The 16,960-nt window shown below is 40.1% G+C and overlaps 1 protein-coding gene across 4 annotated transcripts in view; it reads left to right on the top strand.

The window, feature by feature from the left end:
* Nucleotides 1–16,960, top strand: part of TNS1 (tensin 1) — a 403,399-nt gene that overhangs the window by 362,223 nt on the left and 24,216 nt on the right. For all 4 annotated transcript variants that reach the window (XM_053698119.1, XM_053698118.1, XM_053698117.1 and 1 more), the window contains 7 exons: nt 480–663; nt 7,567–8,456; nt 12,792–12,878; nt 13,393–13,524; nt 13,619–13,711; nt 13,939–14,016; nt 14,322–14,393. In XM_053698119.1, coding sequence (XP_053554094.1) covers nt 480–663; nt 7,567–8,456; nt 12,792–12,878; nt 13,393–13,524; nt 13,619–13,711; nt 13,939–14,016; nt 14,322–14,393 — 1,536 coding nt within the window. The remainder of the gene's footprint in view (nt 1–479; nt 664–7,566; nt 8,457–12,791; nt 12,879–13,392; nt 13,525–13,618; nt 13,712–13,938; nt 14,017–14,321; nt 14,394–16,960) is intronic.

The following is a 16,960-nucleotide window of genomic DNA, read 5'->3' as shown; positions in this document are numbered from 1 at the left end:
ACAACCTCAAAGTCTTTGGTCAGCCACCATAATAAATAGATAAAAGAAGAGTAAGCATTATCATAATTTCCATTATATGTAATGACAGCAGTGTGCCTTTAAGATAAATAATATATTTTTTCAAACATGAATGCTGTATTATGTAATTATGAGTCAAAAATTAAGACCTGCATTGCAAAATATCTATAAAGTAAATGTTTATTTTGCAGTTCAGGAACAGCCTCTCTGCTAAATACAATTCATGTGAATAAATAATAAAATTACATTTTTTTTTTTTTTTTACAATTGATAAATATTTAACAATGAATTACATTTTGATAGTACTGTTTATTTATCAAGGAAAATGGGATATCGTATAAAAAACAATAACAAGAAAATATTCTGTTATTTTGTTCAGAAGCCTATTGCTGTGCTTGAGTATGTCATAGGCTGTTTTTTTGGGGGGTATGTACTCACCTGATGCCTTCTGCATATTTTAGAACCCAGAAGTTATGTGGAATCAGTGGCACGGACAGCTGCGGCTGGAGGAGTTGCCCCATCATCTCCTGTCACATTACCCCTAGTGTATGGCGAGGACACTCTGATAAGGAATGGTGGATATCCCAATGGCTTCAGTGCACCAAGTCCCATTACCACTAGTAGTCCAATACATAGTGCTGACGGGTAAGTATCCAAAGAGTGGTACACATTATGTAATGTTGTTATATATGTATTAGATCACAGTGCTTTATGTTTGTATTTGGTTATACAACATTAGTTGCGTCCTTGTGGTTGCATGGACAAAATAAAAGATAAACGAGTCTGGGAACCCATGATTTTGAAAAATCTCTAGATTAGCCTGTATGGATTCTCTCTCTCTTTCTCTCTCTCACTCTCACTCTAACTCTAACTCTCACTCTCACACTCTCACACTTCTCTCACACTCTCATACTTCTCTCACACTCTCATACTTCTCTCATACTCTCTATACTTCTCTCACACTCTCTATACTTCTCTCACACTCTCTATACTTCTCTCTCTCTCACTCTCACACTCTCTATACTTCTCTCTATCTCACTCTCACACTCTCTATACTTCTCTCTCTCTCACTCTCACACTCTCTATACTTCTCTCTCTCTCACTCTCACACTCTCTATACTTCTCTCTCTCTCACTCTCATACTCTCTATACTTCTCACACTCTCTATACTTCTCTCACTCTCACTCTCTATACTTCTCTCTCTCTCACTCTCACACTCTCTATACTTCTCTCTCTCTCACTCTCACACACTCTATAATTCTCACTTTCTCTCTCACTCTCTATACTTCTCTCTCTCTCACACACACTCTCTATACTTCTCTCTCTTTCTTTATTTTTCTCTCTGTCTCACACTCTCTCACACTCTCTATCTCTCTTATATATATATATATATATATATATCTCTTGTTAAGTGTATCCAGTCCACGGATCATCCATTACTTGTGGGATATTCTCCTTCCCAACAGGAAGTTGCAAGAGGATCACCCACAGCAGAGCTGCTATATAGCTCCTCCCCTCACTGCCATATCCAGTCATTCTCTTGCAACTCTCAACAAAGATGGACGTAGTAAGAGGAGAGTGGTGTATTATAGTTAGTTTTTTAACTTCAATCAAAAGTTTGTTATTTTTAAATGGTACCAGAGTGTACTGTTTCATCTCAGGCAGCATTAGAAGAAGAATCTGCCTGTGATTTCTATGATCTTAGCAGAAGTAACTAAGATCCACTGCCGTTCTCACATATTCTGAGGAGTGAGGTAACTTCAGAGGGGGAATGGCGTACAGGTTTTCCTGCAATAAGGTATGTGCAGTTAACATATTTCTAGGGATGGAATTTGCTAGAAAAATGCTGCTGATACCGGATTAATGTAAGTTAAGCCTTAAATGCAGTGATAGCAACTGGTATCAGGCTTATTAACAGAGATACATACTCTTATAAAAGTGTAATATAAAATGTTTGCTGGCATGTTAATCGTTTTTATATATGTTTGGTGACAAAACTTATTGGGGCCTAGTTTTTTTCCACATGGCTGGCTTGATTTTTGCCTAGAAACAGTTTCCTGAGGCTTTCCACTGTTGTAATATGAGTGGGAGGGGCCTATTTTAGCGCTTTTCTGCGCAGCTAGAATTACAGACTGAGACACTCAGCTTCCTTCTGCATGATACAGGACATCTCTGAAGGGCTTAAAAGGCTTCAAAAGTCGTGTTTGAGGAGGGTAACAACCACAGTAGACTGTGGCAGTTGTTGTGACTGTGTTTAAAAACGTTTTTGTCATTTATTATTCCGTTTTTGGTATTAAGGGGTTAATCATCCATTTGCAAGTGGGTGCAATGCTCTGCTGACTTGTTACATACACTGTAAAAATTTTGTTAGTGTAACTGCCTTTTTTCACTGTTATTTCAAATTTTGTCAAAATTTGTTTCTCTTAAAGGCACAGTAACGTTTTTTATATTGCTTGTTAACTTGCTTTAAAGTGTTTTCCAAGCTTGCTAGTCTCATTGCTAGTCTGTACAAACATGTCTGAAACAGAGGATACTTGTTCATTATGTTTAAAAGCCATGGTGGAGCCCCATAGGAGAATGTGTACTAAATGTATTGATTTCACCTTAAACAGTAAAGATCAGTCTTTATCTATAAAAGAATTGTCACCAGAGGGGTCTGTCGAGGGGGAAGTTTATGCCGACTAACTCTCCCCACGTGTCGGACCCTTCGCCTCCCGCTCAAGGGACGCACGCTAATATGGCGCCAAGTACATCAGGGACGCCCATAGCGATTACTTTGCAGGACATGGCTGCAATCATGAATAATACACTGTCAGAGGTATTATCCAGATTGCCTGAATTGAGAGGCAAGCACGATAGCTCTGGGGTTAGACAAGATACAGAGCGCGTAGATGCTGTAAGAGCCATGTCTGATACTGCGTCACAATATGCAGAACCTGAGGACGGAGAGCTTCAGTCTGTGGGTGACGTCTCTGAATCGGGGAGACCTGATTCAGAGATTTCTAATTTTAAATTTAAGCTTGAGAACCTCCGTGTATTGCTTGGGGAGGTATTAGCTGCTCTGAATGACTGTGACACAATTGCAGTGCCAGAGAAATTGTGTAGGCTGGATAAATACTATGCAGTGCCGGTGAGTACTGATGTTTTTCCAATACCTAAAAGGCTTACAGAAATTATTAGCAAGGAGTGGGATAGGCCCGGTGTGCCCTTTTCCCCACCTCCTATATTTAGAAAAATGTTTCCAATAGATGCCACTACACGGGACTTATGGCAGACAGTCCCTAAGGTGGAGGGAGCAGTTTCTACTTTAGCAAAGCGTACCACTATCCCGGTTGAGGACAGTTGTGCTTTTTCAGATCCAATGGATAAAAAATTAGAGGGTTACCTTAAGAAAATGTTTATTCAACAAGGTTTTATTTTACAGCCCCTTGCATGCATTGCGCCTGTCACTGCTGCGGCGGCATTCTGATTTGAGGCCCTGGAAGAGGCCATCCATACAGCTCCATTGACTGAAATTGTTGACAAGCTTAGAACTCTTAAGCTAGCTAACTCATTTGTTTCTGATGCCATTGTTCATTTGACTAAACTAACGGCTAAGAATTCCGGATTCGCCATCCAGGCGCGTAGGGCGATATGGCTCAAATCCTGGTCAGCTGATGTGACTTCAAAGTCTAAATTACTCAACATTCCTTTCAAGGGGCAGACCTTATTAGGGCCTGGTTTGAAAGAAATTATTGCTGACATTACTGGAGGTAAGGGTCATACCCTTCCTCAGGACAGGGCCAAATCAAAGGCCAAACAATCTAATTTTCGTGCCTTTCGAAATGTCAAGGCAGGTGCAGCATCAACTTCCTCTGCTTCAAAACAAGAGGGAAATTTTGCTCAATCCAAGCAGGCCTGGAAACCTAACCAGTCCTGGAACAAGGGCAAGCAGGCCAGAAAGCCTGCTGCTGCCTCTAAGACAGCATGAAGGAGCGGCCCCCTATCCGACAACGGATCTAGTAGGGGGCAGACTCTCTCTCTTCGCCCAGGCGTGGGCAAGAGATGTTCAGGATCCCTGGGCGTTGGAGATCATATCTCAGGGATATCTTCTGGACTTCAAAGCTTCTCCTCCACAAGGGAGATTTCACCTTTCAAGATTATCTGCAAACCAGATAAAGAAAGAGGCATTCCTCAGTTGCGTACAAGATCTCCTTGTAATGGGAGTGATCCATCTAGTTCCGTGGATGGAACAAGGACAGGGGTTTTATTCAAATCTGTTTGTTGTTCCCAAAAAAGAGGGAACCTTCAGACCAATTTTGGATTTAAAGATCCTAAACAAATTCCTCAGAGTTCCATCATTCAAGATGGAAACTATTCGAACCATTTTACCCAAGAGGGTCAGTACATGACCACAGTGGACTTAAAGGATTGCCTACCTTCACATTCCGATTCACAAGAATCATCATCAGTTCCTGAGGTTTTCCTTTCTAGACAGACATTACCAATTTGTAGCTCTTCCATTCGGGTTGGCTACAGCCCCAAGAATTTTTGCAAAGGTTCTGGGCTTACTTCTGGCGGTCCTAAGACCGCAAGGCATAGCGGTGGCTCCTTACCTGGACGACATCCTGATACAGGCGTCAAGCTTTCAAATTGCCAAATCTCATACAGAGATAGTTCTGGCATTCCTGAGGTCGCATGGGTGGAAAGTGAACGAAGAAAAGAGTTCTCTATATCCTCTCACAAGGGTTTCCTTCCTAGGGACTCTAATAGATTCTGTAGAAATGAAAATTTACCTGACGGAGTCCAGGTTATCAAAACTTCTAAATGCTTGCCGCGTTCTTCACTCCATTCCGCGCCCCACGGTGGCTCAGTGCATGGAAGTAAACGGCTTAATGGTAGCGGCGATGGACATAGTGCCATTTGCGCGCCTGCATCTCAGACCGCTGCAATTATGCATGCTCAGTCAGTGGAATGGGGATTACACAGATTTGTCCCCTCTACTAAATCTGGATCAGGAAACCAGAGATTCTCTTCTCTGGTGGTTATCTCGGGTCCATCTGTCCAAGGGTATGACCTTTCGCAGACCAGATTGGACAATTGTAACAACAGATGCCAGCCTTCTAGGTTGGGGTGCAGTCTGGAACTCCCTGAAGGCTCAGGGTTCATGGACTCAGGAGGAGAAACTCCTCCCAATAAATATTCTGGAGATAAGAGCAATATTCAATGCTCTTCTAGCTTGGCCTCAGTTAGCAACACTGAGGTTCATCAGATTTCAGTCGGACAACATCACGACTGTGGCTTACATCAACCATCAAGGGGGAACCAGGAGTTCCCTAGCGATGTCAGAAGTCTCCAAGATAATTTGCTGGGCAGAGACTCACTCTTGCCACCTGTCAGCGATCCATATCCCAGGTGTAGAGAACTGGGAGGCGGATTTTCTAAGTCGTCAGACTTTTCATCCGGGGGAGTGGGAACTCCATCCGGAGGTGTTTGCTCAATTGGTTCTCCGTTGGAGCAAACCAGAATTGGATCTCATGGCGTCTCGCCAGAACGCCAAGCTTCCTTGTTACGGATCCAGGTCCAGGGACCCAGAAGCGGCACTGATAGATGCTCTAGCAGCGCCTTGGTTCTTCAACCTGGCTTATGTGTTTCCACCGTTTCCTCTGCTCCCTCGGCTGATTGCCAAAATCAAACAGGAGAGAGCATCGGTGATATTGATAGCGCCTGCGTGGCCACGCAGGACCTGGTATGCAGACCTAGTGGACATGTCATCCTCTCCACCATGGACTCTGCCTCTGAGACAAGACCTTCTAATACAAGGTCCTTTCAATCATCCAAATCTACTTTCTCTGAGACTGACTGCATGGAGATTGAACGCTTGATCCTATCAAAGCGTGGCTTCTCCGAGTCAGTAATTGACACCTTAATACAGGCACGAAAGCCTGTCACCAGGAAAATTTACCACAAGATATGGCGTAAATATCTTCATTGGTGTGAATCCAAGAATTACTCATGGAGTAGGGTTAGGATTCCTAGGATATTGTCCTTCCTCCAAGAGGGTTTGGACAAAGGATTATCAGCTAGTTCTTTAAAGGGACAGATTTCTGCTCTGTCTATTCTTTTACACAAGCGTCTGGCAGAAGTTCCAGACGTTCAGGCATTTTGTCAGGCTTTAGTTAGAATTAAGCCTGTGTTTAAACCTGTTGCTCCTCCATGGAGCTTAAACTTGGTTCTTAAAGTTCTTCAAGGGGTTCCGTTTGAACCCCTTCATTCTATTGATATCAAACTTCTATCATGGAAAGTTCTTTTTCTGATGGCTATTTCCTCTGCTCGAAGAGTCTCGGAGTTATCTGCCTTACATTCTGATTCTCCTTATCTGATCTTTCATTCAGATAAAGTTGTTCTGCGTACAAAACCTGAGTTTTTACCTAAGGTGGTTTCTAACAAGAATATCAATCAAGAGATTGTTGTTCCATCATTATGTCCTAATCCTTCTTCAAAGAAGGAACGTCTTTTGCATAATCTAGACGTAGTCCGTGCCTTGAAGTTTTACTTACAGGCTACTAAAGATTTTCGTCAAACATCTAACCTGTTTGTTGTTTACTCTGGACAGAGGAGAGGTCAAAAGGCCTCAGCAACCTCTCTTTCTTTTTGGCTTAGGAGTATAATCCGTTTAGCCTATGAGACTGCTGGACAGCAGCCTCCTGAAAGGATTACAGCTCATTCTACTAGAGCTGTGGGTTCCACCTGGGCCTTTAAAAATGAGGCCTCTGTTGAACAGATTTGCAAGGCTGCGACTTGGTCTTCGCTTCATACTTTTTCCAAATTTTCCAAATTTGATACTTTTGCTTCTTCGGAGGCTGTTTTTGGGAGAAAGGTGCTACAGGCAGTGGTTCCTTCCGTTTAAGTTCCTGCCTTGTCCCTCCCATCATCCGTGTACTTTAGCTTTGGTATTGGTATCCCACAAGTAATGGATGATCCGTGGACTGGATACACTTAACAAGAGAAAACATAATTTATGCTTACCTGATAAATTTATTTCTCTTGTAGTGTATCCAGTCCATGGCCCGCCCTGTCCTTTTCAGGAAGGTCTAAATTTTAATTAAACTACAGTCACCACTGCACCCTATGGTTTCTCCTTTCTCGGCTTGTTTCGGTCGAATGACTGGATATGGCAGTGAGGGGAGGAGCTATATAGCAGCTCTGCTGTGGGTGATCCTCTTGCAATTTCCTGTTGGGAAGGAGAATATCCCACAAGTAATGGATGATCCGTGGACTGGATACACTACAAGAGAAATAAATTTATCAGGTAAGCATAAATTATGTTATATATTTTATATATATATATATATATATATATATATATATATATATATATATATACAAACACTGCACTGTTTATGTAAAATAGCTTTTCCTCGCTTTAATCCTAAACATTCTGTATTGTTTATCAGCAATTCTCTCCCTCACCTGTACTTTGTTGCTCACTTTATGTTACATTTTAATAAAGGAAATACTTATGTAGAAAGTTAAGAAGCTTGACCTTCAATTTAAATGTAATTGCAGTGGCTCCCTCAGAAGTTACCCATCTGCGGAGAGCAGTGTTAGAATTCCCACTCCTACTCAACCATCTGTGGATTCTAGCTTTAGATCAACAAGTGTGTCTCAACCGTCTCCTCACAGCAGTTACCAAAATGCATCTCCAACTCCTAACATGGGGCAACATGTAGGTACTCCTGTCAGTTCCTATGATGCATATTTATATAATTCACCGAATGCCAGCACTCAGACTGATGGACACCCAGGACCACAAATCAATGCGGTAGCTGGGCATATGGTACATGGAAGCCCAGTACCCCTTCACAGAACAGTGGGTACTAACACACCTCCAAGCCCAGGACTTGGAAGAAGAATAGTCAGCCCCAATATGTCCACTACACCTGGAAGTCCAAGCATTAACAGGCATCCCTTGGGAGCTCATAACAATGTTGCAGTGACCCCAGGCAGTCCTAGCCTAGCCCGCCATCAGGTTGTGATGACAGGAAGTGCCCCTGTGACTCCTGGGAGCCCAAGTTTGGATCGTCATGTCATGTATGGCTTTTCTACCCCAGAAGACAGGCGACCCACACTATCACGGCAGAGCAGTGCATCTGGATACCAGGCTCCATCCACCCCATGCTTCCCAGTGTCTCCTGCCTATTATCATGGTATGAGCAGTCCATCCTCCTCTTCTCCTGATTCTACTCTTTACCGCCAGGAGAGTCCTGTGCCACAACCCCTCCTGCCAGAGAAGAGAAGGATGTCATCTGGAGACAGATCTAACAGTCTGCCCAACTATTCCACATTAAATGGAAAACCTTCCTCTCCTATGTCCAGTGGAATGTCCAGTCCAAGTGGTGGAAACACAATGTCATATACACAAACATTGCCAGACTTTTCTAAGTTCTCCATGCCAGGTACAGTATTAAAGAAAGGATCTTACTCTTTAAAAATCTGCAGGAACTATATTTTGCTTTGATGCAGTACTTATCTAAAGAAAGCATGTGTGTTTAGCATCTGAAAATAGCACACGATATGCATACCAGACACAGTAGGTCAAAACATACATTAGTTACTAAAATGGCCCTCTATATTAAGCACTGACATACTGTCTTTGCTGGCAGACAAACAACTTATGAGACTGTAGAATACATGTAATCAGAAAAGGTTTGTTTTATTCTATTTCAATATTTAAGCTGAAACTAAACCACACATTTTCAAAATATTGATCATAGATCACTCACAATAACAGTATTTAAATATTTAAGGGACATGAAACCCAAAAATGTTCTTTCAGGATTCATATAGAGAATACAATTTTAAACAAATTTCTAATTTACTTCTATTATCTAATCTGTTTCATTCTCTTAGTATCATTCGTTGAAGGAGCAGCAATGCACTTCTGGTTTCTAACTAAACACATGGGTGAGCCAATCACAATCGATATATATATGCAGCCACCAATCAACAGCTAGAACCTATATTCTCTGCTGCTCCTGAGCTTACGTAGATAAACCTTCCAGCAAATGATAACAAGAAAAGGAAGCAAATTAAATAATAGAAGTAAATTGGAAAGTTGTTTAAAATTGTGTTCTCTATCTGAATCATGGAAGAAAATTTTTGGGCTTCATGTCCCTTTAAGCAATACAAATCTTTGGGTCATTTCATGACTAGTTAAATCAGTATGGTAATTTAGATACTGAAAGAAGATGCACTTTTAATATTGCTGCTTTTACTCATTACTATTTAATTCAGTAAACACATCAAAATACTAAGCTATTGCTTATTTGTGTAATATCTAGTTTGATTTATTAGGCAGCAGAAAGGTGTAACAGAATAAAAATAGTAGCCACTACTAACATTTACTTCTTCACCAGGACCCATTTGCTGCTTGGAAATAATTATTGCTGTTTTAAAGTAAACTTTCTTACAAAGCTGCAACTAATATAGGAAGAATGTTGCACTCTGGGATAACAAGGAAATCACTTTGCATTTTAGGTGTGCATAGCACATTTGCATCTGAAATCTATTCAAAAATATTATTTTGGGAGTTAACATTTTATGGTAGAATTTTACTTTTGGTGTCAACATTTTTGGATCTTTTTGTATATTTCTCTAAATAATTTTTCTCTGGACTTCTATACAATGTTGAAGATGACTCTTCATTGGTAAGGAAACCCATTTTTTCTTTCTTTCATGATTTAGGTAGAACATACAATTTTAAACAACTTTCCAGTTTACTTTTGTTATCAAATTTGCTTCATTCTCTTGGTATCCTCTTTTAAAGGAGCTGCAATGCATTACTGGGAAATGGCTGAATGCATCGGGCGAGCTAGTGACAAAAGGCATTTATGTGCAGCCACCAATCAGAAGCTAGTTGCCAGTAGTACATTGCTGCTCCAGAGCCTATCTAGGTATGCTTTTTGACAAAAGATACCAAGGGAACAAAGAAAATTACATAATAGACATAAATTGGCAAGTTGTTTAAAATTTGTATGTTCTATCTGAATCATAAAATAAATAAATTTCGGTTTCATGTCCCTTTAAAAAAAAAAATATAAAAGTAAACTTTAGTGTTGAGCAAAGGGTTGTTGCTAGGTTCCAAAAACTATCTGGGGCTAGAGCCCAAGACAAAACTCAATTACAATATAGTATTACTTTGTTACATACAGATACCACCTTTTCCTTACCACTTAAAGTGATGGTAAATACAAGCGTTTAACAAACTAGGATTTACCATCACTAAAAATAAACTCTAGTTTCTCTCATCAATTACTAAAAAACGGTGCTAAACTCACCCTTTCCGTGCTGAAGTATATCGCTAAAATCAATGCCTCCGGCCGCCTATGGCACAGCACTCTTTACCAATGAGGTCACGTTTCCACCTCTAGCGATGCTAGAATGTCAGTTGACACACACGGCTATAGGTTTAGAGGTGGAAACGTCACCTCATTGAAGAAGAGCATTGTTCGGTGTGTGGATGGATTCGCTGATTTTAGCGTTATACTTCAGCACAGAAAGGGTGAGTTTAGCACCTTTTTTTAGTAATTGATGACAGAAACTAGAGTTTAACTTTAGTGATGGATAAATCCTAGCGTTTGTTAAACACTTGGATTTTCCATCACTTTAAATAGCTTATAATCTTATATTCTATGTATACTATGTAATTCCAAACAAAAAAAATAATATTAGTTGTGATCAGTGGATGCCTATTATGAGGAAAGGAATCCAAAACAAACAAAGGGCACAAGCATATTGAGATACCCATATTGCAGTAAGTAGGTAATCTTTCAAAGACACACTATGACAACTAGGCAAAATAGCTATCACTGGATATCATCAGATCAGGCAGATTGTGAAGTGTTCTTCTCCAAACCCCTGTTGTGCAAACCTGAGAAAATAAAGGACATGACCCACAAAGCCCAAAACTTGATATCAGCACTCAAAGTAAATTTGTTTCAGTAAAACATTTTTAAGCTACAAATTCATTATAGCTCTGTGTGATTTAGAGAGGGAGATCAATGAACACTTCACTATCCAGATGACCAGTAAGATACAGTGATGGCTTGTGGAGACTTATTTAACACATGCTTGAGTAAGCACAATTTGTGCTAAATATTTGTGTTTTTGTGAATTTCTCTAGTTACTACAAAATTAATTCCATTGGTTTTGTGAAATAGTGCGCTATCTCTGTGGTCCTTGTGCCATATTTTGTTTTTGTATTGATTCCAGACTGAAGTGTTGAATGTTCGGTACCATAAGGAGCAGCAACCATGATACTACCAGAGATTGGATTGTAGGTTCAGTCCGATATAAACCAGTTGATATCTGTGACATTTACAAGTAACTTCAACTATTTTGTTCAGAACATTAATCTAAACTTTCAGAAAGAGATACCAAGTAAAGTAACTGATTAATGATACATTTCAGAGCACTTCATTACTCCCAGGGAATTTTGTAAAAATTTCCAAAGGGAAGATTCTCTATTCTCTACCCATTTAGATTGTAAGTTCCCACAGGAACAGGGCTCCCAATTCCTCCTGTATTTGTTTGTTAAATTTTGTCTGGTGTCTCACATTGTACTGTCCTTTTATCTTTGTTATGAAAAACATAGGCAGCAGCACCACTTGAAATATTTTCCAATTTATTGGAAGTGGAACAAGGTAAAAAAACAGCAACGTTTCGGACTCACAAGTCCTTAATCATGAATGATTAAGGACTTGTGAGTCCGAAATGTTGCTGTTTTTTATCTTGTTGCACTTCCAATAAATTGGAAATTATTTCAAGTGGTGCTGCTGCCTATGTTTTTCATTTATATGTTTGGGTCTTTAGTGTGAGGCCTGGCAGTGAGCACACTACACTGGTGCTGGATTACTTTGGACTTTTATCTTTGTTACCCATGGACAGTGCTGCGGAATCTGTTGGCGATTTATAAATAAAGAATCATAATAATAAGTGCCAAAAAATTACAAAGAAAACTAAAATGATATAATTTGTGCACCAGTATTGTCCTCTGGACGTATTTTTTGAGAACCCTTGGGTTAGTCCTTCCTTAGCAATGTCCCTTGTGTTTTGGTAGTTACATTTTCCATGTTTTGATTAAAAAACCTCCCAAAATATCTTTAGGGAAAACTCCTGACATCTCCCAAAGCAATGTATGACCCATAATATCAGATGCTGGTAAATATTATTAACTCTAAGGGGCATATTTATCAAGCTCCGAATGGAGCTTGATGCCCCGTGTTTCTAAGGCCACTATTTATCAAGGTCTGTCGGACTTGATCTGACAGTGCGGATCAGGTCCGACAAACCTCGCTGAATACGGCGAGCAATATGCTCGCCGTATTCAGCATTGCACCAGCAGCTCGCGGCCAATAGGCTGCCAGCAGGGGGGTGTCAATCAACCCAATCGTACTCGATCAGGTTGATTTCCGGCGATGTCTGTCTGCCTGCTCAGAGCAGGCGGACAGGTTATGGAGCAGTGGTCTTTGTGACCGCTGCTTCATAACTGCTGTTTCTGGCGAGCCTGCAGGCTCGCCAGAAACACGGGGCATCAAGCTCCATTCGGAGCTTGATAAATATGCCCCTAAATCTCTATTGTTTTTAACATTTTATTTACACAGATGGTCATCAGGTTTCAAATTGTATATATTTCTTAAAAATAATTTTTTCTGTTCTCAAAATATTGGACAATGGGAAAAGGAAAAATAAGTTGTATATATGTTTATTTAATTTTCTTATCTCCTTATCAGACAGCAGCCCTGAAACTCGAGCTAATGTAAAGTTTGTTCAAGACACGTCAAAATACTGGTATAAACCTGAGATTTCCAGAGATCAAGGTGAGTTTTGGTATCTAAATATGCCATTTGTTAGATTGACTTTGAAGAAATATAGATATATGTGGGATGAATTTGTGAGATACCCTAACGCAGGATACACTATTGCGGTTGTTCTTTCGGATACATCATGGCTCTATTTCAGAGCTGGAATAGAGGTTGAGAACGTAGGAAGATGAGATTACATACTGGTAGTAAAAGTAAAAAAAAAAGAGAGGATGAGAAATGGCGGAGAGAGGGAAATGAAAGTAGGGAAAGGGCGGGAACAAAACAGAATGATGGAAGACTCACACAAAAAAAAAATTGTGCTGGTGGGGCAGCTACTAAAAAAAGGTTAGGTAAAAACTTTTTAAACCTCAAGTGAAACTAAGAAGAAGTCCATGTTTGTGGTTCCCACAGAAAAAAAAAAGTTGGTTTATTAAACGTCTATTAAAAAAAACAAAACTCTTTTTTTAGATGTAACAGAGAAAAAATGGAGTCTCGTGTCTATTTAAATATAAAATGTTTGTCTTTGCAGCAATCTCACTACTGAAGGACAGAGAGCCTGGGGCATTCATTATTCGTGACAGTCACTCATTCCGAGGAGCTTATGGCCTTGCAATGAAAGTAGCAACGCCGCCCCCTACAGCTGGCCAGCCCGCCAAGAAAGGTATTTTCATACAGTAAAGAGAGGCTTGCAGGTTGATGACAGTGTCACTCACTAGTTATTCTAAGATGCTTTAATAAATATTTTATTGCTTTAGGAGATGCAACAAATGAGCTGGTGAGACACTTCCTAATTGAGACAAGTCCCAGAGGAGTAAAATTAAAGGGATGTCCCAATGAACCATACTTTGGTGAGTTTAAGAACATCTTTTGCTGATTTCCACTGTGAACAATCATAGCTGGGAACGGCTATCGCCCCTCATATAAATCAGAGATAAGGGAGATTGAGGTGCACAGTATATTTCACATAGATAGAGATACATAAACCTATAACAGTGTAGCGATATTTATGAAAATGATAAAATTTGTAGTATAATGTATTGTGAGCTTTAAACTGATTTCTTTGTTCTCTATACAGGGTCCTTGTCGGCTCTTGTATACCAGCACTCCATCACTCCTCTCGCACTGCCTTGCAAGCTGGTCATACCCAGCAGAGGTAAATGGTATAAACTTAATATGGGAATAATATTATTGTTTAGCAAAGAGAGAGCGTACATCTGTCCTAAATCACCTGCTTATTGTGCACAGAGAGAATATAGTGCTGGCCCAACAAGGCTGGAATTTATGTGTAGGGTTAACAGTTATTCTGGATCAGAGAAATGTTGTCTTTCACTTGAGACTGAGCTATCCTTTTTGATAATATGCTACAGAACATTACAATATTGCTTAGGACTGGCAATCCCCCTATAAAATGACCATCTTATAATATTTGTGTTTCATTGTCATTCTGATTCCTGCTAGATCCCTCTGAAGAACCTAAAGAGACTGCAATTCCTACCAATTCAGCAAGTGACTTACTGAAGCAAGGTGCAGGTATGTGCTGCAACGAAACAGAGCTACTGTAAAGAGAGAGGTATTCTTGTTTTGTAAAACAGGGAAAAATAGTTTCTAACATCTTAAAGGGAACTCAAGGGCCTGAGGATCTAAAGGTCTCTGTGCTGGCGAGATTATTAAGCTCTTTGATGCACATGACGAGCTATAGCTTGTCAGGCACATCGCAGCCTGCAGCCGCATGATGAGCCTTTTTCGTCATGCAGGGGGGTCGTCGTTTAAACGCTGTTTTCAGCTATCCCCTGCACTACAGTTGGGGGTCATTGGTGGAGACACTCCCAAGACTTAGGGGTGCTGTTGACAACACCACGTGCATCACAAAGGTGCTGAAACAAGTAGCTGCAGGAGAGCTGGATGGGGGGGGGGGTGTTCAAATCCCTCATTCTTAGCTCTCTTAGCAGCTAAAAAACCTTACTTGAAAGAGAATTGCCTGATCTTTTAAATGGTGATAGTCTTAATAGCATGGCTTAAAATTAAGCAGATCTTTTTTTTTTTTAACAAAGTAAAAAAACACTTGGGGATTTGCTTGAGGATGTTACATTATAGTCCCAATAAATAAAATCTGGAATGTCTAGAGACCCCTAATACATTTGCTTTTGTTTCTGTACTGCACAATGGGGCCTGTATCGGTCTCTATTTCACATTTGACTTCTCTTGATGACAATTTTGTAAGGTGATCACAGTAGTGGTCACTGGGTCATTTTCAATATTATTTACTAAAAGCTATGCAAAAATTAAATATATTTTGTTCAGTTTTGCCACATCTCATATGTCATGAATTATAAATATAATAATGGCATATTGTGAATCTGCTGGGCCCTACAACAGGGTTTACATGTAGGTCCTTAAAAAAGCTCAAAAAAGGCTCAGCACTGGGGATAAAAAAAGGTTTAGCAGCCAAAGGGTTAAAGAATGCTTGCAAGTACTTCTATTTCCATGGTAAAATGATCTAATACCACTTTTTGCCCTGAAAACAGGGTGTCTCGCTAAGGGGCATATACTGCATTTTCGTATGGTGAGGAGATGCATACATAACAACAGTGCACAATAAAATTTGTATATTAAAATTTTACAAAAATTCACTCAAAAATACACAGGAAAAAACTGTATTGCTAAGGTTCATCAAAAATTGTAACAAACTTATTTTGTCAAAAACATAAAATTTGTATGTAAATTACACAGGAATACATTGTATTAAATATTCACAGTGCAAATCATAATTAATGTGCAAACATCACTTAGAAATGTGCACTTGTAAGTACAAAAAACAGCATAATTGTTGTTTTTTTGTAAAATGGGCTGAATATGGGCATTCCATTGACGTATGCGATGGCAGGCATGAAAAACCACATCTGATCTTGCAAAGTTTAGATTATCGGGCCCCTAGTCTTTTTCTTTGCTGGATTTTTCAAAATGAATAAGTTGTATTTTTTTAAATAAACAAAATAAAACAATTTTTATCTGCTTGAAGAAAAACACCTTTTTTATTATTGAGCTGCATTGTCACTGTGCACTAGCAGAGCTGCAGTGTTGCCCTTGGACCAAACACGCACCTGTTAAGTTTAAAATGCAAACTTGAGAATGAACCTTCCTGCTGTGAAATACTACTGTATTGTTCCTTCCCCACGCATTGTTCCTTCCCCACGCAGCTTAGTTTTTTCTATGTTCCTCAGCTGTAGAACAATATCTGCAGCAGACCTCTCAATCATCCTGGGTTAGTCTCTGTTGGAAAGGCCTAGTCTGCTTCCTGCTTGCAGTTTCTTGCCAAAGCAAATGTCACAGTTTTTAGGGACTACCCCAGGATATGCCATGTCCCACCTACTAAATGCCCCAGCCATGCCCATGCTGATCCTAAGCCTTCCACAACCCCACCCCTCGCATCATGCCCTGCCCATAAGTTCCACAACTTCCCCACCCCTGGCTTGAGAACATGTTAGGGGGTGTGCTGCAGTGAGTTGGTAGCTGAAACATAAACTGCTTACACGGCTTCATTACTGACAAATTAGTTTAGGCAGCTAAGGCATCTTTTCATGGAAAGTTAGTTTAGGCAGCTGAGGCTACTTGTCAGGGAGCAGTGTAAAGAATGTAAGTTTCAGTTACTGACTCACTGCAGAGATTAGTTTGTTGCTGGGGTAATCCATATTGTCCAACATTTCAAAAAAAATTCCAGGGACACTTTGCAGCAGAGCAAGCAAGCGGGTTACTGGAGTATTGACGGCCTACTGTTCAACTGCTCCTCCCACTCAGTTCTGCAATCAAAACCATTTGAAAGTAATAGTATAATTTAGACTTATCCATAGTTTATTATACAGTTTACAGCACCAAGAGATTTGCAGGGACATTTCCAGGGACAGAAAAAATCCAGGGACATACAACAAAATCCAGGGACTGTCCCTGGAAATCAGGGACTGTTGGCAACTATGGGTAATCCTGTGCAGGAGTAATATTCATCTATAGAGCAAAACTGTCAGTCACAGGAAAGCAGCTGTTTCGTCTTTGTTTTCCTGTACTTTATTTCTGCTTTTGTAAGACAGAAAACCTTCATTGCT

The sequence above is a fragment of the Bombina bombina genome, chromosome 1 (genome assembly GCF_027579735.1).
Source record: "Bombina bombina isolate aBomBom1 chromosome 1, aBomBom1.pri, whole genome shotgun sequence".
NCBI lineage: Eukaryota > Metazoa > Chordata > Amphibia > Anura > Bombinatoridae > Bombina > Bombina bombina.
This window is presented reverse-complemented; position numbering and strand designations above follow the sequence as displayed.